The sequence below is a fragment of the Sus scrofa genome, chromosome 2 (assembly GCF_000003025.6).
Source record: "Sus scrofa isolate TJ Tabasco breed Duroc chromosome 2, Sscrofa11.1, whole genome shotgun sequence".
In the NCBI taxonomy this organism is placed as follows: domain Eukaryota; kingdom Metazoa; phylum Chordata; class Mammalia; order Artiodactyla; family Suidae; genus Sus; species Sus scrofa.
Window position 1 is genome coordinate 139,506,223 of NC_010444.4, and position 25,497 is coordinate 139,531,719.

Consider the following 25,497-nt stretch of genomic DNA (forward strand, 5'->3'; position numbering starts at 1 on the left):
CAACGAACAGCATCGTGCTGTACTGCTAATGCTGTGTCATTAAATGAAAAAAAAGAAACAGAGAAGGACACATCACATTAACAGCATGATGTCAACCACGAAAATAAAAACTCTGACATTAAGGAGCATTCAGGAAGCAAATGGACTTCACAGAAAATGTTAACAGTGACTCCATATGGAAGGGAAGTAAATTATGTCTCTTCTTCTGTATCTTACAAATTCTCTCTCCAAATTGTCTATTTCTTTAAATTGGGAGAAAAACAACTCAAAGTCAAAAGAACAACAGTCGACCGCGAGCTAGAGCAGGAATTCACCTCGCCATATTCCCTCTCCCCTGGTTCCCCCCAGTATTACAAAGGGGCATCGTGAAAGTTTAAAAGCGGTGATTTGGTTCAAGTGCATCTTGTGAGATGACGACCACAGTAATTCCACTGTGTACATCAACACCTTCTTTTCTTCAGCCATCCGTCTATGGGCACTTGGTTGTCTCCACGTCTCGGCTTTTGCAAATAATGCTGCAGTGAACACAGGCGTGCAGTTTTGTCTCTTGAAGATAATCATTTCATGCCTTCAGATATACACTCAGAAGTGGGAGCGCTGCATCACGTGGTGGTTCCGTGCTTAATTTTTTGAAGAACCTGCATACTTCATGTTTCCCAGAGGGGCTGCACCAACTTACACTCCCACAGACACTGCACCAGGGTTCCCACTTCCTGCATCCTTGCCAACACTTACTCTCACTTGCCTTTTGGATGACAGTCACTCTAACGGGTGTGAGGTAGCCCTGAGATAGCTCGCTGCGGGTCTGATTGACACGTCCCTGGTGATTAGCGATGGGGAGCCTCCTTTCACGTACCTGTTGGCCATCCCTGCATCTTCTTTGGAGAACTGTCTCTTCAGGTCTTTATTTTGCTATCAAGTTGTATGAGTTCCTTACATATTTTGGATATTAACCCCTTATCAGATAAGTTGTTTACAGACATTTTTCTCCCCAACTGTAGGTGGTCTTTCCACTTTATTTTTCTATATAGAAGCTTCTTACTTTGAGGTAGTCCCACGTGTTCACTTTTGCAATTTTGTTATGTTTTAGGTGTCATATTCAAAAAAATCACTACCAAGACCAATGTCAAGGAGATTTTCCCCTATGTTTTCTTCTAGGAGTTCTACCGTTCCAAGTCTTAATACGTTCAAATCCTCAATCCATTTTGAGTTAATTTTTGTGAGTGGTGTTAAGACAGGGCTCCAGTTTCACTCTTTGGCATGTCAACACTGAGTTTTTCCAACACTTTATTGAAGAGGCTGTTTTTTCGCAGTCACATTACCCTGGTTTATTTTTGTCCTTTACTCACAACCAACTGTTGTATCTTCATCTGTGTATTGTTTTTCTTCCTTGACTAGAACACAGGCCCCATAAGGGTAGGTAACTACCTGATATGGAATAGATGCTCAGTACATTTCAGTTCACTTGGGTTTTGCGTTAGATGGCAGACTTTCTAAAAAACGTCTCAGTAAGTAAAACTAAAATGTTGCTCCTAATGAGCTTTCATACACTAGATGGCGGGAGTAATTAGCACAACCATTCATCTCTGAAAGCTGAACATTCACCAAGCTTATGGGCAATGAATTCCACAGCTGGGTACGCACTCAAAAAAAACGCACATGTAGATTCACCAAAAGACATGCCCGATAAAGTGCCATTATGTCATAGTCCTAACCCAGAAACTACCCAGGGGTCCCTTCACAAAAGAATAGGTCAATTGTGGAGTATTTACACAGCAATGAGAATGGACAAACTACAGCCACACACAGCAATTCACTACCAGTCTGATGCAGAGCAAAAGAAACCAGACACACACAAAAAATTCATCCTTATGATTCCATTTATAAAAGTATAAAAACAGGCAAAGCCAACCTACAGTGTTGGAAGCCAGGAGAGCTCTTCTAGGGAGGTGAACAGGCAGGGAGTTCAAGGGGCACAGGGTGGGCTTCTCAGATGCTGGTCAAATTCCTTCTGCCCCCACCTGGCTGCTGCATAAAAGCATCTCAGGGCCACATGTGTGACTGGTACCCTTGTTCGGCACATCTCCCACTCCAGTGAAACATGCTCCCTCCCTTTGCAGGCTGCTGAGGACACTTGTGGATTCTGCCTGCAGTAGCTACAGGCCTTGACCTGGGGCCCTGACGAGGCTCAACACACAGCACCTCAGTGTTCATCCATCAAGTCCTGCCTCATCTCAGTGCTCCAAGGTGACTGCCCAGACCTGCACCCTTTTGTAGTCAGTGTCTGGGTCCTAGACTCAGGCAAAGTGGCAGGGGCCACGCACGTGTATCAGGACGAGCTTAATTAAGCTCAAGTGGCTTGACCACCAGACAGATGCAGGGATGAAGGTTTATGTGACTTCCTCCCAGAGATACAGTCCCGGTCTTAAGGCCACTGGGTGTCCAGCTGGCCAGGACTGCTCTTGTCCCTTTGCACACCAGGCCTTTCCCCTTGCAGAGGAACCCCCAACCCATTTCCCGGACTATCGAGCACCCCTTTTTCTTCACTTGGTCTCAGATGAGAAGCCTCCAGAGGAATCAAGGTTACTCTGTTCCCTGCTGCATTCTAACTGCCAAGCACAGTCCCTGATACCTAGGAGCCTGGCCAATGAGCATCTGTGGGATGGACAAATACATGAACAAACAAAACTGGGAGTTCCCATCATGGCACAGCAGAAATAAATCCAACTAGGAACCATGAGGTTTCAGGTTCAATCCCTGGCCTTGCTCAGTGGCTTAGGGATCCGGCATTGCCATAAGCTGTGGTGTAGGTCACAGACTCTCAGATCTGGCGTTGCTGTGACGACTCTGACGTAGGCTGGCGGCTACAGCTCTGATTAGACCCCTAGCCTGGGAACCTCCATGTGCCATGGGTGCAGCCCACAAAAGACAAAAAACAAAAGCAAAAAACAAAACAAACAAACAAAAAACTACTAAATCTGTGCATGAGGGGCCAGTTACCAGAAAGGTAGGATCTAGGTCCTGGATGCCCATGGAAAGGAAGAAAAGACAGTATTTTTTAAAACACATGCAAAGGTCTTTCTGAGGTAGAAAGAATTTTTTAACCACCAAGCTCATCATATTTTTAAAAATCACCTCATTTATCTAACATCCGTAAAGACAGCACTATTTTATCTTTACCATGGCTCACATTTTCACTCTCTTCATCTCATTCAAGACAGCTGGTCAAAGGTTGCAGACCAGGTCCAGGTCCAAGGCTGGCTGGCTCAGGTGGGAAGCCAGGCTTTGGCCTGATCAAAGTACCAGACACCAACCAAGCCCACCAAAGCCACCGAGGAATCAGCACATCCACCAAGCATAGAAACTACCTGGAAACTTCCCAACTATCCCTGAAAAATGGAGCTGCTGAAACACTCCAAATAACTGCACAGGTCCGTTCAATATACTCACCTATTTTCTTCCTCTTGGCAATAATTTTCATTTTGGGTGCCATTAATTAGAGGAAATTTAGCAACATGGAGCAAAGCAAAGTTTGAGAGTTTGTTCAGTGGGCAACAAGAACACCACCGTGTCTTTTGTTGATCCGCACAAATTTTCTAAACTTTGACAAGTCTTTGCTTCTATTGCTCTCTGATCTTTCCAAAATTATCTGGCCAACCAAGCACGAAGATTCACTGCGCCAAGAAGGGAAGTGCAAGTAGTACCACTGTGTAGCCCCGAACCCTCAGACCTTCTCTGTGTTTCCAAGTGATGGTTCCCCCTCCATCTGTGGATGCAGAAGCCGTGGATGCAGAGGGATGCCTGTACTTGGCCATTTTCTATAAGAAACATGAGCATCCATGGGGTCAGGTACCCACAGGGGGTCCTGGAACCAATCCCGCACTGATACTGAGAGACAACGGTGTCTGCATCTCTGTGCTCAAGGGCACATCTCCTATGAGGGTAAACAAGTCTGTTACATCCACCATCTTCAATACCCACTTCTCCATAGACTAAAGCCAATGTCAGAGTCAATGTCCTGCAGTTTGTCGGTGCACACCACATGATCGGTTCTGCCAGAGAAGATGCAAAATCAAACCAGACGTGGCTGTGATCAGGCCCTTCCGGAGAAAGGAAGATTTGCAGAGACGACCACCTGGGACTTTGTCATGGAGAAGGTTCCACATCAATTCCACCGAGCTCATGTGCATAAGCAGCCCTGAGGCCCTAGAAGCTGCTGAGAGTCACCAGCTACTCCACTTCAGGAACATCTCCTGACAATGGCTACTGCTGAAACCATGCACGCGCATGCACGCACGCACGCACACACACACACACACACACTGGAAAGCACGTCCTTTCTTTCTGTTCACGTCACTGCTAGCCCAGTGGTCCTTGGGGGAATTATGGCAGTCATCATTTACTTCACATCTTCAAAATAAAATGCTCATTGTGTCTAAAAGTATATTATTCATCAGAGCTAATGGCACTGGCTATTTGGGATGAATAATAATTCTCCAGGGTTTGTCTGAAAATACAGCCTGAGCACTGCCGTCATCAGAATCACTGGGATTCTTATGCAGAACTCCTTATTTAAAATGCAGGTTCCTAGGCGCCACCCTTGACCTCGTCAAGGCTCTTCTCTGGACTGGGAGGCTGAGATATGAATTTTAAACAAGCCCAGCCAGTGATTTTTCAAGATTATAAAAAGGTAAGCCTGAGAACCGCTTTTGTAGAACTTTGCTGTGGGCATCTTCCCTTTTGTCTTGGCTCTGAAAGGTCATCGGCAGCTTGGCCCAGCTTTTCTTACAACTGAGTTAGACTGATTCCATTTACACGGTGGGACAGGAAGGATGGGGCAAAAATAGAAAAGTGGGGCCTTTTGCTCTCTCTTGCTTTCCTCCACGCTCTATCTGTGCAGAGATTGCCTAGATCACCTGCAGTGAGTTCTGCTTCCCTGCTCCCATCACAGGCGCTGATGGACTCGGCATCAATTCCTGCTCACCCACCACGTAATTATGCTGGGGAATATTGATGGTGTCTCAGATCACACAGGAAGAGTCTGCAAATTATTACAAATATTTGTAGGATACGTCCTTCCTTCTCCACTGTGCCAAAGAAAAATTCGTCCTAAGGGATCCTGGCAGAGGGTCTCCTGAGAGACACATTTGCACAGAATCTTAAGAAAAACAAGCCCATCAACATTAACCTGGACATGAGTGTTATCCTTCCAAGAGAATCCTCAGTAAGTCACATCACTAGTCTATGAACGCACTTTCCTCCTGCCCCGAAAGAACCATCATCTTCTTAACACAAGGTGCGTTCCCATCGTCACAAGGACACGGGAAGACTCAGACCCAGGGGCTACGAGGCCTCGCACTATTCAGCACCCAGACACATCAGCAGGAACTGCTCACAAGTCCATGTGTCCTCCTGAACTGTGGTCCTTGTGTCTGGCAAGCTTGGTTTCCACCTTTAGCTTCGAAGTCTGGCTCCCAGTGGGTTCTCAGATATGGCAGCAGGGGAGGAGAACGGAGAGGGGGGCAAGGAGCAGCCCGTATATTCTAGTCTCATTTTTTTTCCAGATTTCCCTTTTTTTAATTGAAGTATAGTTGATTTACATGTCATGTTAGTTTCAGGTGTACAGCACAGGGATTCAGTTTTATATATATATATATATATATATATATATATATATATATTCTTTTTCCGATTACTTTCCCTTATAGATTGTAAAACATTGAGTGCTGTGTAGCAGGTCCTCGTTGCCTACCTAACATACATATCGTATTTGTATATGTTCATCCCAACCTCCCAATTTATCTCCTCCGCCCCCTTTTCCCTTTGGTAACCGTAACTGTTTTCTATGCCTGTGGGTCTCCCTCTGTTGTGTCAGTAAGTTCATTTGTATCTTTTTGTTTCAGATTCTGCAGGCAAGCCATCAGTCTCTTTTCTATTTATTTATTTATTTACTTACTTATTTTTGGCTTTTTTAGGGCCACACCTGTGGCACGTGGCGGCTCCCAGGCTGGGGGTTGAATAGCAGCTGTAGCTGCTGGCCTACACCCCCGCCACGCCAGATCCGAGCTGCATCTGCGACTTACACCACAGCTCACGGCAACACGGCATCCTTAACCCACCGAGCAGGGCCAGAGATCGAACCTGCATCCATCCTCATGGATACTACTCAGATTCATTTCCACTGCACCACAATGGGAACTCCCAGGTGCCTAATTTCTAAAGCCCAGTGGGAACTGTAGGTGCTCTAAAGCCCAGGACACTTGACCGCAGAAGGAAGGAGAAGCTCATGGGCTGCAGACACCAGAGGAGCAGGAAGTGTTTTTTAAAGTGGGAGGCACAGCAAGACAGCTGTGGAAGAAAGCACCCAGCCACAAAGTGGGGCAAGGTGAAAAGACCATTCTTCAAGGGTTTGGCCCCTCGTGCATGTCATTTTTCATAGGAGACCCATTCCCCTACCTCCCCTGCAAGGGTGTTACATTGAAAATGTGCAAAGCAGCCTGTTTAACTAGGAAGGTGCTTGCTTGGAATCACTCCCAGAGCAAACACTTCCAGGTCTTGCCCATTTCCAGATCTTCAGCCCTGGTCTTCCCACTGGCTGCCTGCTCTTCCCACAAAAGCCTCCTGTCCTCAGCCAGCTCACCTGTCATCTGCCAAGTCTCAGCTCCAGTGTCCTTCCTAGGGAAACCTTTCCTGACCAGAGAAAGGAATGAGCCCCTGCCCCTCTCCAGTACATATTCCCAGAGCGTCTGTACCTTGGAGCACTTTTCTCAACTGTACCTAAACAATTATTCTATGACTAGTGACCTGTCACACTAGATAGTAAACTTCAAGAGAGTAGGAGCCACATTTATCCTCTCTACCCAGCACCCAGCCAAGGCCTGGCACATAGCTGGCAGGTGCAGAACTCTCTTGCACCAACAAAGTGCCATGCCCTGTTTTAACTTCATGATTGTTTGGGTTTTAAACCATGGCCACCCTGCTTTGGCTGTGGTGAACTACAGGTCCTCTGATGGCCTGTAACAGTCTGGAACTGAAGGGCCGGATGTGCGGAGAAAAAGGAAAAAAGGCCTAGCCAATGCTTCTAGCATTTTTCCATTCGTTCCAGAGCCAAACCTGGAGCTCTGGGACTCCTGAAAGCCAACAAGCATTTGCTGGACCCTGCAGGAGCTTCCCTAAGGACAGTGATGCAGAACCTCATGCTCCCAAAGCCAGCCTGGGACCACGCTGCCGGACAAGATGGGTTTTCACCTTTTGAGATGGGCTAGACGCAAGTGAATCAGAGCTTAACATGGAAAGTGACACCAAACAGGTCTTACTTAGCATAATAGGGCCCCTAGGAAGTCCTTCATGGATTAGGATTTCAGGTGCCACTGGCCTCAACCCCCTCTCAGATACACTGTGAGAGTTTCCAGTTTCAGAAGAGGTCCAGTGAAAACTGGAAATATGATGGGTAGGTCTTCTGTGCCAGAAGCTGCAACCAGAAACATAAAGGAATGTACTGTATGGAGCCTCAGACAACCTTACAGACCAGCAAGGGATGAAGATAGGCTCAAGGGAAATGCAACAATTTTCCCCAACCTTGATTTAAGACATGAGCCAGAAAGCAACATCCACAGCTGTTTGCCAGAAACTCACTCAGGCTCACAGGGGAGCCTCAGAAATTATGTCATAATTGAGGTACACCACTCCCTGAAAGATCACACGTATCTATTTTCGTGCCAGGAGCTCACTCCATGCTCCTGAAAACCCCACAACGTTGCAACAATCACTCTAGTTTTACAGATGAAGAAACCGACCCTGCAGTCAAGACCCAAGTTTATCCTTACAAGACTGGAAGGTGAGCTCAAGTTAAGAGGCGCCTCTTCACCAAAATCTGACTCAGCCTCAAAGAACGTTTTACCTGCTCAGGGATTGTCCCCAACATGTAAGGGGGGGTTAGTCCCTCTGCCTCTCAATAGCATGCTCATCTGTTGGTAACCATAACCACTATCCATTACTAACAGAATGAGAGACACACGTCCAAAGCCAGCACGACTCAGTGGGGCCAGCCACCATCTGAAAAGAATGCCTTCTCCTCACCTGGGAGGTGTGCCGAGTCCTGGTCTGGTAGAATTCACACATTCATTCATTCATTTACTCAAATTCATTCAAACGTTCACTTAGCAGTGCTGGGCTCAATGGTAAAGGTCTAGGGACAAAGATCTCTGTACTTCGGTTGAGCCTCACAGGGATTATAACGCTGTAAGGTCCTGGCTTAGAGACAGGGCTTAGATTAAAACCAGTTTTTCCTACAATGAGTTATCACCTCACAGCAGTTGGGATGGCCATCATTCAAAAGTCTACAAGCAATAAATGCTGAAGAGGGTGTAGAGAAAAGGGAATCCTCCTACACTGTTGGTGGGAATGTAAATCGTTACAACCACTATGGAGAACAGGAAGGAGGTTCCTTAAAAAACTAAATATAGAACTACCATATATGATCCAGCAATCCCACTCCTGGGCATTTATCTGGAGACAACCATAATTCGAAAAGATACATGCACCTCAGTGTTCACGGCAGCACTATTTGCAATAGCCAAGACACAGAAGCAACCTAAATGTCCATCGACAGAGGAACGGATAAAGAAGAACTAGTACATACATACAGTGGAATACTACTCAGCCATAAAAAAGAACAAAATAATTCTATTTGCAACAACATGAATAGACCTAGAAATTATCACACTACGTGAAGTCAGACAGACAAATATCTTAAGAGAACACTAATATGTTGAATCTAATTTTAAAATCATACAAAAAAACTTAGTCACAAAACAGAAACAGACTCAAAGATTTCGAAACCAAACTCATGGTTACCAAAGGGAAAATGTGGGATGGCTGGGAGGATGAGTTGGGAGGTGGGGATTAATGTAAACATACTACTATACACAAAACAGGCAAGTAACAAGGACCTACTTACTATATAGTACAGGGAAATCTACTCAATATTGTGTAATAACCTACATGGGAAAACAATCTGAAAAGGAAGGAATCTATGTTTAACTGATTCACTTTGATGAACAGCTGAAACAAACACAATATTCTCAGTCAACTATAGGCTAATAAAAAATTTTTAAATGTTTTTCGATATGTGTGTAACCTAGAATTTCCACCTACCCAATTTCCACCTATAAAAGCACATATGCTGGTAATCATACAGGCTTTCCTTTCCCAGAGATGCATCAAGAGATGTGCTTAGGTAACAATTCAAATCAACAAAAGGCTAACAGACCACCTACCGTGTGCCAAGCATGATAAGACTTATGCTCTTTCTTCAGGAAGAACCCAACCATTCAAGAATCCGAAATACAAATATATACAACTATAAGCGGAAGAATAATACACACAACAGGAGTTGTCAATGAAAATAATTAGCCCCCACTTGTTGTGTAGTAAGCCAGACACTTTGCTAAAAGCTTCACTTGAATTAGCCAATTCACTCTTCATGCCAACCCTGGGTGGCAGACTCCTGTGACGTTTGCCCACAAGGCATCCATCTCCCCTTAAGAGACTACCCTTCGACCCTCCTTAATCGTGTTATCCAGTGCAGTCCTCACTACCATTCCATGCCCACTTCTCAGGCCCTGCCCCCTGGCTGGGCACATACCCAGGCCTGAGCAATCAGCATATTCTACCAACTTGGCCAAAGGGATTGATTGCGGGATGGGTGCTTAACACAGGTAAATAAGACAAGTCTCAATTCTTGGACTTTTGTGACAATATTAAGACATAAAAACTGCAGGATGATGTCAATGTGCAGTTGCCATGAGCCACCGCATGGAACTCATCAGCCTGAGAACACAACCAGCATGGAGGAAATAAAGGCCAAAGATGGGGTAGGCCATGAAGAAGGGCAAAGAAAACGACACACACACACACACACACACACACACACACACACACACACACACACACACACACACACCCTGTGATGCGACCGGGTCCCACAGGCCCAGCCTTATCTGAATCCATAGCTCGTCCGTGGAATTTTCAGTTACACAAGTTGCATCGGTTTTCTGTTCCATTTCAGCCAGCTTGGACCAGATTCTTAGCCACTTGCAATCCAGAGTCCTCACCAATACGATGTGATTGACAAAGGAGAAGTCAGAGATGCGTTAAGGACAAACGGCCTAAGGTTTGGGGTTGGGGGTGTGGCAGTGTGCATTCAGGCCAGAAATCGGCCAGACTGCTCAGAGCCTACATTTCCCCTTCATCCACCAGTGCCAAGGTGGAGACACACAAGCCGCCTTGCTACAGGCCCTTTCTGCACAGTGACTTCACTTCTTGTTTACCTCTACCCTGAGGGGCAGTCCTCTGGGATCCTGGCTGAGGGGTAGTCCTTTGGGATCTTGGCTTTACCCCAGGGTCTATCAAACTCTTCCTCCTGGGCACTGCCTTTTTTTTCAGTAGTGTACAAAAATGGTGCATCTTACAACTATACTGGAAAAAAATCTGGCCAAGAAAAAAAAAAAAAATCTCGTAACCTTGGGGAAATTACTTAATCTCTTACAGGAAATTTCTTCTGTCTGTAATTATCTTACCTGGGGAGATGAGAACAGGTACCACGTTGGGTCTGAGCAATTTCCTAAAGAACAGCAACAGTCACCTCCCCAGAAGAAAGGTAAAATGAGGCATCCTGAACGGGTTCGAGGGCAGATCCTGAGTGTGTTTGGTTTGAAATATATACAGCAAGTAAATGTGTAAGAAATGATTTATTATAAAATAATTAATTACTAACATTACTGTTTCTCCCCAATCAAGATGAAAGAGTTGGAGTTCCCGCTGTGGCTCAGCAGGCTAAGAACCTGACATCATGTCCCTGAGGATTTGGGTTTGATCCTGGCCTCTGGACCAGTGGGTTAAGGATCCAGTGTTGCCGCACGCTGTGACCTAGGCCAACGATGTGGGGCTCGGATCCTGCATTGCTGTGGCTGTGGTGGAGGCCGGCAGCTGCAACTCCAATTCGACTCCTAGCCTGGGAACTTCTATATGTCACAGGTGTGGCCACAAAAGGAGAAAAAAAGAAGATAAAACAGCTGAGGTAAGGTTCATGCCCCACTCTCCCAGGGGAGGAATAAAGGTATCATGATCCATATGGGACCACTTGCTTTTGAAAATAATCCCATCAGCATACAGGAGTCCTCATCCTGCTAGCAATCTAGTTCGGGGGAACCACACTGGGGAGGGCTGGGTGGACCAGGAGGTGCAAGGGAACTCAGCCTGGGAGGGTCAGCTAGGGCAAAAGCTCTGCCACCCTTGCCAAGCAAAAACTAGGTTCTCTCTGCCAGGGCAAACTGAAGAGTAGGGCAGAAAATATAAGAATGGCCTCAAGGCCCATCAACTTTTAAACTGTCCCTTTATGATAAAGTTCCTGTGAAATAATTATTTCTATCAGTGGTCATCTACTACAAGGGATTTAAGGTAGTGGGTTCATTAAAGAAAGTCAGGATCACAAACTCATTTAATTCTCCTTGAACCTGTTTAATCAAAATGATTTTCTGCTACTCTCTATTACAAGCCAGGTTTCTGCGGTGACAGATTAATGACTGATCCACTAAGCCATACCACCTCCCTTGTCACCAAGCCCACAGACTGAGCCAGCCACTATTCTATCAATAAGCCTCACTTGCCCTTGAAACTCATTATAGCGGAGACACTAAGATCAAATGAGCAGATGAGATGCTCACTGCCACACCAGTTCTGCTACAGGGACCACCATATCCCACAGAGTGTGCACGAGAAGCAACACACATGCGGGCTGGTCCTTGTGGTTCATTAGAATTACAAACTCAGGTCACTCTGGAGTAAGATAAATGCCAGCCAAGGCAACCCTTCTGAGTCTTCGGGCCTGCTCAAGGTAATTATCCCCGAGTTAAATGTCAGGGCTAGTTTCATGAGTGCAAAAGAAAGAAAATGTCATGTTTAGTGTAAGCAATGATATTAATCTAATCAGAAGCTCGTTATTAGCAGAAGATAAGCCCTGATGTGACCCCCTACAATAAGCTGTGGCCACCTGGCTTCTCACACCACTTTGGCTCAACCTAGGGCTCTCCCCTGGTCACCCTCAGACAGGACGCAGCAAAACTTCACAGTGTGACACCAGGGGAGACTCAAGGCCAAAACCCACCCACTCTTGAGGGGCTGCAGTGCAGAGCAAGAGTCGGAGCGCCTGGGGCCAGTCCAGCTCCTCCCCAGCCCAGTCCAGCCCTAGGGGCAAGAGTCTTCACTTCCCAGTAAATAATAATAACAGTACCTCCCTCCTAGGCTTGTTATGAATATTCAGTGAGAGAATAAACAATGACCAGCACACTAAGTGCTGGATAAATGTTAGGTATCAATTTCTGCAATGTTTTCTTTTTTAATTTCAACCAGTACAGATTACCTTTACAAGGAAAAAAACAAAAAAAAACAAAAAACAAAAAACTTACTTTTTAAAGAAGAACACAGATTAAGAAATATTGACACCTAACTTAAGGGACTTCATCCAATACAGCAGAGGTGACCTGAGAGAAGACAGTGTTTATTTATCTTTCTCACCCTTGCAGCCCACTGCCTAGCATGTCATAGACAGTCAAATATTTGCAGTAATGAGGAATTTCCATCGTGGCACAGAGGAAATGAATCCGACTAGGAACCATGAGGTTGCAGGTTCAATCCCTGGCCTTGCTCAGTGGGTTAAGGATCCAGCATTGCCATGAGCTGTGGTGTACGTCAGAGACTCATCTTGGATCTGGTGTTGCTATGGCTCTGGCATAGGCCAGCAGCAACAGCTCCAATTAGACCCCTAGCCTGGGAACCTCCACAGGCCACGGGTGTGGCCCCAAAAAGACAAATATATATATATATATATATATATATATATATATATATATATATATTTGTAGTGATGAATGAAGGTATAAACGAATGTAGCAATGGGAAGAGGAAGCTTTGCTCACAGTAATGATTATGGAAAGCCAAATTAGAATCAGAAAAAAAGCAGGAGAATGGCTGTTGTTGACCCCTCAACCCCAAACCACATGGAGTTAAAAGCATGCCAGTGGGAGCAGCTGGAGGTGGGAAATTTATTGTACAACATAATGCAAACATCTGTCTTTTTCATCTTCTTCCTCTTAATGCTGTATTTGTGCAAAAGTCTTGGGTCTCCATTTGGCTCAAAACATACCAACTGCTGGTCTTTAAAAACAAATAATGACCAAACTAACAGACCACTGGTATTTAGGAGCAAATATCTGTATGTTGTTCTCTCTCCTGACGCCATGGCTCCAGGCAACCAGCCATGGAGTAGTTGTAAAAGTTTTACTTCTGGAAAGAAGGAGATGGTGATTGTGTATCTGGAGCCATAGGAAGGCTTCAAAGCACGAAGCAGAGGCTGTCAGGTCTTCTCTGGCAACATCACAGAACACTCAACGAGCAGGGGAGCACAGGGCGCTGGCCGCCATCATTTCCACTTCAAAGTTAGCCCCGCAACAACCACTAATGGCCATCATTAACTCTTTAAAACGAGCCCTTAGTTTTCAGTATCTCAAGTTCAAACATCATTTCTAACTCACTCTCCACCAAGTGCAAAAAGAGACTAGTCAGGGGAAAGGCAAGAAAGCAAGATGATTTTCAAAAACTGACAAGCACTGTAACAATAATCTCAGGGCAGAGCCTTTCAAAGTTATCACTGGCTTCCATGGAACTGCAACAACAGCACAGAGGCTGAGCTTGGTGAACCTCGAGCAAGGCCTGGCTGTGAAAATAAGCAGGCTGGCTGAGCAATGCCACCATTAGCTGGGACTTTGTCACTGGCCACTAAAGGATTTGCTGGTTTCCACAGGAAGTCAATCTTCTAGTCCCTGGTCCCAAAGGCCCAAGGCTTTACGGTTATTCCAAGTAAAAGACCCTAATGAAGACACTCCGACTTGGCCTCAAAGAGCATCTAGTTTGAGGTTCACAACACATTAAAGCAGTTAATGGCATCAAATTATGTCTGACCCATGGTGAGCATCAGAGACTCCAGGAAGCCTGTAACATGGTTGATGATTAAAGGTATTCAGGATTTTAACAAAATCTTTAGGTGTTTTTCATGCTAGGCTGGATTAAATTATCATTTTAAAGGAATGTATGTGCTAAAACTATTAGTTTAAAACTTAAAATCCTTCCAGAAACAAAAAAGCAGTGCATTTGAACAAAGAAGCTTTTCTCTTGTTAAGCTTTAGACATTTTACAAGGCAGCATTTCTTAATCATCGATAGGAGTACCCAGAATGTTCATGTGAAATATGGATTCCCAGCCCGCTTCCCCGAACTGTGGAATAAGAAACTCAGGGTCGGGGTGAAGCTGGACACTACAATTTAACCAGCACCCCAGGTGGGAGCTTCACGGGGATCGGTCAGGATTTTCAGTCCAGGAATTGAAAATATCACCATGTGCAAGAAAGACAAGAAGTGAAGAGCAATGGAATCTTTCAAAATTCAAAGCTGAGGGGGAAATAAGAATAAAATCATGTTTATGATACACCAAGACTAGAATACTATGAACAGGCACAAAGGAGAATAAACCTTTCCATAACCGAAGACCAATAAGCACACTCTTTCCATCTGACGCTGCCACTCGAACCAAGGCATGTGCAAAGGTACCTTCCCCACGCCCGGCCCAATTCTCCCAGCTCTAGCCCAGTTAGGCATCTGCCTTGTTGCTCAACTCTACCTAAAACATGATGGCAAAAGAAAGAAAAAAGCAAGATCAATTCTACCCCATGTGGGTCCAGGAAGGGGAGCTTCCTGGGGCATCTTTTGGGCAGCATGGCAAAGGGAGTCAGTGCCAGGCTCCTCAGAGCTGAGCAGAAAAGGGACTGACTGATGACAGTTAACAGGTCAGGTACAGGGGGATGTGTGGCAGAGATTTCATGGCGGGGAGGCGGGGTACAGGGAGTACGAGCTCCAAGAGCGACGCCCCACATAACGGTGGCGGTTCGCTGAAAGTATATGAAAGCCCCTTGCGAAGAGAAGACCACCACTACCTAGAGGGAGGGGGAAAAGGAAGAGTGAGCCTCTACTCAAGGCCTATGCTTCTCTGGAATGGGACCTGGACAGGTGCTCTTTAGAAATTTCTAGAAAACATCTGAATCCATTGCATTCCTCAGATACTCTGTCTGAAGGGCTGGGCATACCAGCGAAGGAAGTGATTCACACACACACACACACACACACACACACACACACACACACACACACACACACCACAAAGAGCCCCAGGATAAGACCAGGGCTCTGGGCTACCGGTTTCTCCCAAGGGCAGGAATTCCTAATGTCCAGTATCATCCAAGTTTGTTTCTGGCTCCCTGGAAGCACAGGACCCCAGCCACCTGGGGCCACCGTGTGGAGAGCTGGCAGCAGCGCCCACAGCACAAAGGGATGCCATCTGCTGGAAAGAAGGTGCCAGGTGCCTCTCGTCCAGCATCCTCTGGGGCGTACCTGGGGAGCAGCAGCAAGCCTGGGGCAGAAACAGGCAGATTGCCTCTGGGCGCCCAGGAATAACTTCCTCCCCTCCCACAGCTCCCAGGCTCCCTGGGCAGAGCAATTATCTGCCACCCAGGCTCCGGCTCAAAGCAGCGGACCAGCTCCACCAGCTGTCCCCTCCCTTTCTCTTCCCCTAAAGAGGACAGGGGTCACAACGACCATGCTCCCACCTCACATTTAATCAGGCCCACGGCCATGACTCTCCCAACCTCCTGGGACACCTTGCTCCCTATGCAATGAGGTGGGCTCCCCGCAAACCTAACCTCTGCAGCAGGCATCCTCCTGGAACACCCTAGAGATGGTCGGCATCAGCTGCCAAGGAGGTTCTCCAGGGGGCTTGGCACAGTCAACCATCAGCGTTAGGAGAACCCACAAGCTTAAGGAGCCTCTCCCTCCGCAGCTGCTCGCTGTTTACACCACACTCAGCGCCGTCACCTGGCCCAGTCCTACACCTGGACCACAGGTAACAGGCGAAGCGCATCAAGCCTTCGAAGTTCTCTTCAAAGTTCCTCTCAGGCAAGACGATGCCCAGGAAAACGGGATCGACAAGCTGCCTGGGAAGTCGCCCCCCCTCCCGGCCCCCCACCTCCGAGAAGGTCCCCCGCCCCCGCGCAGGGCCCGGCCGCGGCGGTACTCACATCTCGAAAGCGGTTCCAGTACTTGTCCCGGTCGTACTGGGAGACTGTGCTCAGCCACTGGTCATTGTCTAGGAAATTGCCGTTGTTGGGGCCCGCGCCCCCGGCGAGCGCGTCCAGGTGCCGGCTCTCGACCTGCAGGAAGCACCACGCCGCGGCGGCCGCCGCGAGCACCGCGATCGCTGGCATCTGCGGGGCAGGGGCACGCGGGGGCAGTGAGCCAGGAGGGCAGGGCGGCGGCGAGACCCCCGCCGGGGGCCGGGGGCCTCCACCACCGGCCCCCCCGCTGTCTGGGCGGGGGATCTCCCAGCGGGGACAGGGTCAACCCTAGCACACCTGGGGCGGATCTACGGATCGAGGGACCCCTCTCCCAACGGGGGACTCAGTTACAAATGAAGAGGCTGCGTCACAAATTAGGGGCTGCTATCAAACTATAGAGAATCCCTGTCACCTATTCTCCGGGTGCCCCACTGACTGCCACTCTCTGACAGGAGCTTCGGCACCCCTCCTCAAAAACGGGGGAGTCCTCGAAGCCAAGCCGCACTCCCAGAAACGGCGCCCAGAGCTCCGGGGGAGGGAGGAGGGGAACGGGGCTCCGAGGAGCAGTCCAAGCTCCGGCGGAATGGGGGGTGGGGGCAAGCCCGCGGATGGGGGGGGTCTCCCCTGGCCAGCCCTGCCGCCTGGGCGGATGAGAGGGTCGCGCGGAGACAGCCCCAGGCCCTGACCCCGCCAGCCCCACGGCGGCCGCGGGGACGTCCCAACTACGCCAAGTTGGGGCGCGGGGTTCGGCGGGGCACGTACCTTGGGGCCCGGCCCGGGTGCCCGCGACCGAGTTGCTCGAGCTCCTGTGGCGCGGTCGCCGAGAAGGCTGATCCGCGGGCTCGCTCCCTTGCGCTTCTGCCTCCCGCCGCCGCGCGTCCGGCCGCTTTGTGAGCCCGCAGCGCTCTGGCTCCGCTCGCTCGCTCGCTGGCTCGCTCGGGCGCGGCGTCCGCGGGCGGAGGAGCCCGAGCGCACGAGCCGAGGCCTCTGGCGACCCCTGGCGGCGGCAGCCCCGCCGCCTCCGGTCCAGCTGCCCAGGATGTGGTCACCCGCCTCTAAAGGCAGGGCTGAAACAAGCTTTCAGACCAAGTTGGTGAGAGACAGACAGCTGAGGGGACGAAAGATCTAAGGCCAGGAAGAGGCCAAGTTGAGTCATTCTCAAAAGCAAGGTTGTTGAGCCACTTAAGTCAGAATCACCTCAATGCGGGGAGGGGAGGTCTTTTTAAAAGTGGGGATTCCTGGCGCCTGGCCAGACTGGCTGAATCAGCCTTCCTTAGGCGAGCTGAGTGAATTCTGCACTGCCCATGCTCTACCCGGTCAGACACCTTCCCGCGTCTCTGCACTTCCATACAACCGCTGTCGGTCTCTGGGGACAGCCCTTCTGCTCCATTTCTATCATTGCGACAGTCTTGTATTGCCCCACTGACCCCAGGGGCAACCCCTGGTGTTCTCATGCCCAGAAGCTCGTTTCTGCTGCTGTCTCTACCCCTTGAGCACTGGCCTCAGCACGAGGCTGTTGGGTTTTCCTAGAGGGAGGGAAGAGAAAGAGGGAAACACCAGGCCAGGCTTCAGGGACAGGACATAGAGGCAGGAGGCTGGCCTTGCCCCAAACGCCCTGGGCTTTCCAGATCTTCAGGCACATCTCATTAAAATGGCCAGAAGGGGTTAGTGCAGTCCCTTCTGGGTGCAGGGGACACTCACCTGCTGCCTTTCTCTTGTACAGCCACCACCCATTCCCCAGACATATGAGTGCTCTTTTAGAAAAGATCTGACATACTCACCCACCCACCGCCCCCAAAACACACACAGATGTCTTCGTGCTGCTTTCCTGATAAAGACCAAACTCATGGCTGGGCTCCAGGCCCTGCCCATCTGGCCCTGCCCACCTCTCCAGCTGCCTCTCCTCCTTCCCCAAGGCTGGCCTTGGTATGGCCCTCAGTGGAGATGGGCTCCCTCCAGCACCCGGTGTTCACACCTGGCCTGCTGATTCACCCTTGGCTTATTCACCCTGAACTTTAGATAGATTTGCTGAACCTGTGGATCAGGCCAGGCTGCTGGTAACCCCTTGAGAACACAGTGCTTCTCAGCTGTAAGCACACTGCACATGCAATCACTTACTCCAGGCCTGTGTCCCTACCTGGAGTTCGGTGAGGCCTGAGGCCAAGTCTGGCTTGTTCACCACTGCCCTCAGTGCCACGAACCAAGCTCCTGGCGTGCAGCAAATCCTCAGAAAATACCCGATGAATGAACGGATGAATGCCACCCACCCATGGTCTGAAACGATGCTTCTCAGCCCACATGCCCTGAATGTGTGATGCGGTCAGCTGTAAGCGGTGCTGCAAATAATTTGGTTGCATGTAGCTTAATGCGTGGAAGTTGGGAAGTTGGAGTACAAATTTTTCCTAAAAAGTAGCAGATGCCTATCCCGACATTATTCTGACTGATTTACATTCCTAGAAGCTTTCTTGGAAGGGAGAAAAGGAGCCGAGTCACAACTATTTTACTGGGGACTGCATGTCACCCGCGGTTCATTTTATCACGGGACTATTTTAAGTCTTTCAGTATCATGTCCTGGGGATACTGGAGCAGGAGAGAGATTTAGAGATAATGGAGAGTACATTTCGTTACTTCCTTTCAAAGAAACCCACATAAGCAGCTGCTGCCCCATTTCTGCGCCTAGTTTGATGGCAAAACGTACGCAGAGAGTTGTCCCCAGGTGTCATTTCTACCTCCTCGCTCCACTTCAGTTTTTCCGCTGGCATCTGCCTCTCGTTCTCACTGACTAATGGACATGACATGTCACCATGAGCAACCTCCTCCGAGTGAAGTAGGGGAAGCCCCGGTCCCCCCCTACTTCACTTCTGGGAAGTTCCTTCAGGCTCGGGGGCCACCATCCCTCCAGGCTTTCCTCCTCCCCGCTGGGCACTCCCACATATGTGCCAGGGGTTCTTGGGGCTCAACCCAAGGTCCTCTGCCCTTTCAGTCTACACCCTGTCCCTGGTTGGTCACATCCTGACCTGTGCTGAGATGCACCAGTTGCATTTCCAGCTCGGAAGTATCAGTAACTTGCAGTTGTATGTCCAGCTTCATATTCAACACCTCCGCCAGATGTCCCTTGTGTGGGCCAAACATCACCAGGGTGAATCATTAGTCTAGATTTTCCTCTACAAACCTGTTCCCTGAGTCCTTCATATCACAGTAAATAATACCGACATGGAGGCTGCTCAAACCGGAAACCAACGGGTCAGCTTCAATCCCACCCGCTCCCGGGCCCCTCCCTGCTGTCAGCAAGCTGATGCCCTCCGTTTCTAGACCCCCCCCCCCCAGTCTATCCTCCTCATTCCCCCTCCGTGGGCATCATCAGGTCCTCCTGGCCAGCCGCTCCCACCTGGAAAACTACAGTGGCTTCCCAGCTAGTTTCCTTGACTCTTTGCTCTCCCTTGTTCCCCTCAAGGGTCAGAGCAATCTTTTTATAACAGAAATTACCCCTTCATATAAGACTCTTCATTGGCTCGCTGAGACACCAAAACAAAAATGCAGACTCCTTCCTATGATGGATAAAGCTCTGCACCATCTGCCCCCCCCGCCCCGGACTCCCTGGATGCTAGCCACACTCCTATTCACGGCTTTGCAGGCAGGCCAAGCATGTTCTCACCTGAGTCCCCGCACTGGCCACACCCTCCACCTGAACCGCCCTCTCCCTGCTCTTCAAAGTTCAGTTCCCCTTCTTGGCCGTCAGCTCTCAGCTCAAACGGCACCCCCTTTTTGAAGCCTTCCCTGACTACCCCCATCTGAAATAGGCCTTCCCCACCCCAGCCATCTCACTACTCTCCATCCTCGCCCTTGGCTGTTCCCATAAAGGTATTTTGTCCCTTTGTCTCTCTCTTCCAATTTGCGTATTACTTCCAGGAAGACAAAAACATTGTCTTTTTCACTCCTGTATCCCCAGGCTTAACTCACAGCCTGACATCCAGGAGCCACTCAATAAATATTTATCCAATAGGTGAATGAATGGTTGAAACAAAATACACAACCCTTAATTCACCCTCAAGTTTGAAAACTGTCTGGAGACGTTTCCTTCGGTTGCCCTTAAACCCCTTGTTCTGCAGATCCAAGCTCTGCTTTTCCGGCAGTCCCTGTCCCCAGTTTAATCAGAGGGCATCTGCTCTTGGCCAGGCTCCAACTTCACCACTGGAATCTTGCTGTAACCACCAGCTAGGGTGGGAAGGGCAGCCAGGGCAGCCGGGGCAGGTGGGGGTGCTCGATCTGGCCTGAGCCTGAGCCAGGAAAGGACGTCACCTTGAAGCAGGGGCAAAGAGCGAGAAGCTGCAGACCTGCCATCAGCTGAGCCGGCACTTGAGGAAAGGAATGCCAGATTTATTCAGTCATGGGAAGCACCCGGGACCAAAATCAATACTGAGCCTTGGGGCTGTATTTCTGCTTGTCATTGGCTTCCTCACAACTATAATAACTCCTTGTTTTAACATAGTTCTTATTTCCAAAAAGCCCCACATGTTTTATTTTCAGTTTAATGGATCTTCCAGCATGTGCCACAGGGTAGTCTGAAGCAGACATAACTATCACCATTTTATGCTGGGGACAGCCACGCACAGGAAGCTTAGATGAATTGCCGAAGGTCACAGAAGGAGAGAGCGATGGATCTAGTGGTAGAAAGTTCTAGTCGTAGCCCCCCACTTCCTGATGCTCTGCTGGCTAGAATGAGAATCATCCATTGGGCTCCATCTGATAAAAGAAGTGCCTGTAACACTTATATTGTCATCACCCTGCAAACTCATATACCTACCTGCCACATGGCTTCTCCATTTGGCAGCTGTCGCACTGGCGTTTTGAACTCATTGTGTCCCATACTGAATGGTTGGGTTCCCTCCCCTTCCCATGTCCCGGCCTTGGGAAAATGACAACCACCAGCCCAATGCTGGTGTCATTCCATCCTCCTTCTCAGCCATTGCTTTGAGTGAAACTGCACATCTGTCAAGTCTACCTTTGTAATATTTCCAGTTGCACCCACTCTTCTCCACTGCTGGACTGTTAGACTCCACTCTCCCACCACCTCTCACCAGTACTCACAGGGCTCCTCACAAAGTCTCTGCCTCTTGGCTGGCAGGGTGGGATTCATTCTCCATACAGGCTTCAGACTGGTCCTCTCTCACTGTAAGCAGGATCACTTCTCTCTCATCAATGACCTGCGCATGCTCTCAGGGTGAAGATCAGGCACCCTGCCGTGACTACCTGTGCACCTGCTAAGCCCTGGAGCTTCCAGCCCCCTCCATCCCACATGTCCTTCCCCCTCCATCACTGATCACCTGCACCCTGCCCTCCACATAAGGGCCTCTTGTAGGGCGCTCCCTACAGCTTGGATGCTCTCCTCTCTGCCTGCCACCTCCTGCTCAGCCCCCACTCACCCTTCAGATCACAGCTTCACTCCAAGTCTTCAGATAAGGCTCCCCTCCCCCCGACAACCTCATGGCACTGGTCACAGCTGAATAATATCCATCTCCCACCAGACCAGGGTACAAGGGAAGGGTCCAGGTATGTGTCTGTCTTATTTGCTGCTGAACCCACAGTGCTTAAAAAAGCATCTGAGACTTTTCGCTATGGTGCAGAGGGTTAAGAATCCAATTGCAGCAGCGCAGGTCCCTGCGGAGGTGTGGGTTTGATCCCCAGCTGGCACAGTGGGTTAAAGGATCCAGTATGGCCACAGTTGCAGCATAGGTTGCAGCTGCAGCTTGGATTCAACCCCTGGCCTGAAAACTTCCATATAACGTGGGTGTGGTCATTAAAAAAAATTTTTTTGAAGCATCTGGTACAGGGTAGGTACACAATAAATACTGAGTGACTCTATGAGTGCCCATGGCCCTACACATTGATTTCCTTTTCTTCTTAGAAGCAAAGAAACTCCCAGGGTTATGTGGCTACCTTAGCCCCCAAACACTCCGTAGATGAAAGGTGGTGACAGTGGGGGATGATGTGACTTTTCCTTTCACAGGCTGTTTACTGGCTTGAGGGTGATGGTGGAACATAGGCTGGCCCCAGGAAGAGGAACAGTGAAATAGATGCATCTCTTGGCACCACTGAAAACAGCTCACCCCGCAAGGCCTGTAACTTTTATGAACACGTCCATTTCCCTATTGATTAGATGCTATCAGCAGAGCCAGGCTCACTCCATCTCCCTGCATCCCTCATAACCATCCCCACCCCCACACAGGTAATACACGTACCTTCCTGCTTTCTCCCCCTGATGCAGACCCATGGTATACGGGCAACCTTGCTTGGGAGAAATGGATTCCAAGCAAGTGAATACCTCACACGTAAAACTGTTAGGAAAACCTACTGGCCAAGTAACTACCCAGGCACAGAGCTGAAGGGTTCAAAGTCCTGATCACAGAGAGAAAAGTCATGAGGGTAATACCACAGGTGACATTTGCTGCTGTGCACGGAGCACCTAGGACCTGCTTGAGACCACGGTGCAAGGTGTTATCTGATGTAATCCTCACGACAACCCTCTTTAGTAGGAACCAAGATAAGCCCATTTCACAGACAGAGACACTAAGTCCCGGAGTTGTGTTTTCACTCATTCAGGATCCATCAGTGAGTACACGGAAGAGCCAGAACTTAAACTGGCCACTACATGACATCAAAGGTCCCACTCTGCCCCACCAGGGCACTCAACCCACAGCTGCCCTCTCCTTGGCTGCCTTTGGTGTTGTCCTCACAGGTGGAAAGTCACCCTTGGACACAAATGGGCTGTAACCAATTCACTTATACACAGTGTATGTTGTTGTCATGAAGTTTAGTGTCTGTTCACATGGAATGAATGGCCTGGTTGGCAAGATCTAAATGGAAAATCCTACTAATTATTTATCAGTGTAATCAGATATGCTTCAAAAGGCACTGACAACCATGACTCACTGAACATGGTACCGAGATGCTTAATATGACACAGGGTCCATGATGATGATGGAACCTCATCATCATAGAGCACAGAATAGTATTACTGACTGCCAGGGCCCACATTCCTGGTTTGGTCCTCACCCAGGAATACTGAGGTGCAGCGGCTTCTAATAAGATGCCTGGTAAAACAAGGTGAAGAAGTGCCTTGACCCACCTCTGTGGTCCTCCAGGTAAAGTCTAATGAGGCGGCCAGGAATCATGGGAGAGAGACTTCCAGGAACTGGTACTGGGCATTGGAAGGAAGGGCCTGGGTTGCTCAGAATCCTCATTTATTCATTCGACAATCAGCTAAGGAGCAGGCTCTCTGTGCCAGGATAGATGCTGCTGAGGACACAGTGGGGGGTGAGACGGATGCAGCCTCTGCCTTCATGGAGCCCCCTCTACCAGGGAAGACCTCAGCACCTGTTTGCAACTCTGGAGGCAAGAGTGCCTGGTCCCACCAGAGAGAGTTCATCTTTGACCCTTCTGTGCTCCTGCCAGTTCCCAAAAAGCTAGAACGTCCTTCTGCCAAGATTGTTCTCCCAGTTCTCCAATGGCTAACACCATCCTTGGAGTCAGTGAGACCCTGAGCTGCCAGATACACCCACAACCCAGAGAAGTGAACACAGCATGCATCTTAGAATCAATAAAACAGTGTAATGCCCACCTCGCAGTGGTATCAAGAGGATTAAACACATTTCCATTTGTGATGTGCTTAGAACAGTTCTTTACACATAATAACTGCCATGCATGTGACTGTCTGTTAAATTAAAACTTCCTCACCCAACCCTGCAAACCAAATGCCACAGTTCTTCCTCTTGATGGTTAAGAACTCTGAGGTCGGGAGAAGTCAAATGACTTGCTTGAGATGAAGAGGGATCTTAACCCAGGCATCCTGGCTCCTGAGTCCATGTCTATACCTCCATGCTGGCAGCTTCACTCTCTTCCCCTTACACTAGGCTCTGTGATGGAAAATGGGAAGAGAAATGCTGTCTGATGTCTGAATAACAAGCCCATAGAAACTTGAAGACAGTTTTCTTTTCCTCTCCTAGAAAAGTCATCAAAGCTCCTTTTCCTTTCCCCATTCTCATTTTTATGTTCATTTCAAGAAGAGACTTGCAGAGGATATTACTATCATGAACATATATGCCCCAAATACAGGAGCACTCAGATACATACAACAAATATTAACAGACACAAAGGGAGAAATTGATGGGAATACAATCACAGTAGGAGACTTTAACACCCCACTCACAACAATGGACAGATCCTCTAGACAGAAAACCAATAAAGCAACAGAGATCCTAAAGGAAACAATAGAAAAGTTAGACTTAATTGACATCTTCAGGACACTACACCCAAAAAAATCAGAATACACATTCTTCTCAAGTGTAATGGAACATTCTCAAGAATCAACCACATATTGGGACACAAAGCTAACCTCAACAAATTTAGGAGCATAGAAATGATCTCAAATATCTTCTCTGACCACAGTGGTATAAAATTAGAAATCAACCACAGGAAAAGAAATGAGAAACAACCTACTACATGGAGACTAAACAACATGTTACTAAAATACCAATGGGTCAATGAGGAAATCAAGAAAGAAATTAAAAAATACCTTGAGACAAACGATAATAAAGACACAACCTCTCAAAATCTATGGGAGGCCGCAAAAGCAGTGCTCAGAGGGAAATTCATAGCAATACAGGCCTTTCTCAAAAAAGAAGAAAGATCTCAAATTGACAACTTAACACTCCACCTAAATGAATTAGAAAAAGAAGAACCAAAAAGACCTAAAGTCAGCAGAAGGAAGGAAATTATAAAGATCAAAGAGGAAATCAATAAAATAGAGATTCAAAAAACAATAGAGAAAATTAATAAAACCAAGAGCTGGTTCTTTGAAAAGGTAAACAAAATTGACAAACCCCTGGCTAGACTCACTAGAAAGAACTCAAATACACAAAATTAGAAATGAAAAAGGAGAAATCACAACAGATACTGCAGAAATACAAAAAACCATGAGAGAATACTATGAACAATTGTATGCCAACGAATTTGACAACCTAGAAGAAATGGACAACTTTCCAGAGACTTACAGCCTGCCAAAACTGAATCAAGAAGAAACAGATCGACTGAACAGACCAATCACTAGAAATGAAATTGAAGATGTCACAAAAACACTCCCTACAAACCAAAGTCCAGGACCAGATGGCTTCTCAGGTGAATTCTACCAAACATACAAAGAGGATCTGGTGCCCATCCTCCTTAAACTTTTTCAAAAGGTTGAAGAAGAAGGAACACTCCCAAAGACATTCTATGATGCC

The 25,497-nt window shown here is 48.2% G+C and overlaps 1 protein-coding gene across 2 annotated transcripts in view; it reads right to left on the bottom strand.

The window, feature by feature from the left end:
- SPOCK1 (SPARC/osteonectin, cwcv and kazal like domains proteoglycan 1) overlaps positions 1-17,379 on the bottom strand; it is a 505,425-nt gene extending 488,046 nt beyond the window's left edge. The window contains exons 1-2 of one of the 2 annotated variants that reach the window (XM_003354287.4): positions 16,982-17,379; positions 16,184-16,369 (exon numbers count right to left, since the gene is read on the bottom strand). In XM_003354287.4, coding sequence (XP_003354335.2) covers positions 16,184-16,369 — 186 coding nt within the window. In that variant the 5' untranslated portion in view covers positions 16,982-17,379. The remainder of the gene's footprint in view (positions 1-16,183; positions 16,370-16,981) is intronic. The other variant, XM_005661679.2, reaches the window with a different exon arrangement.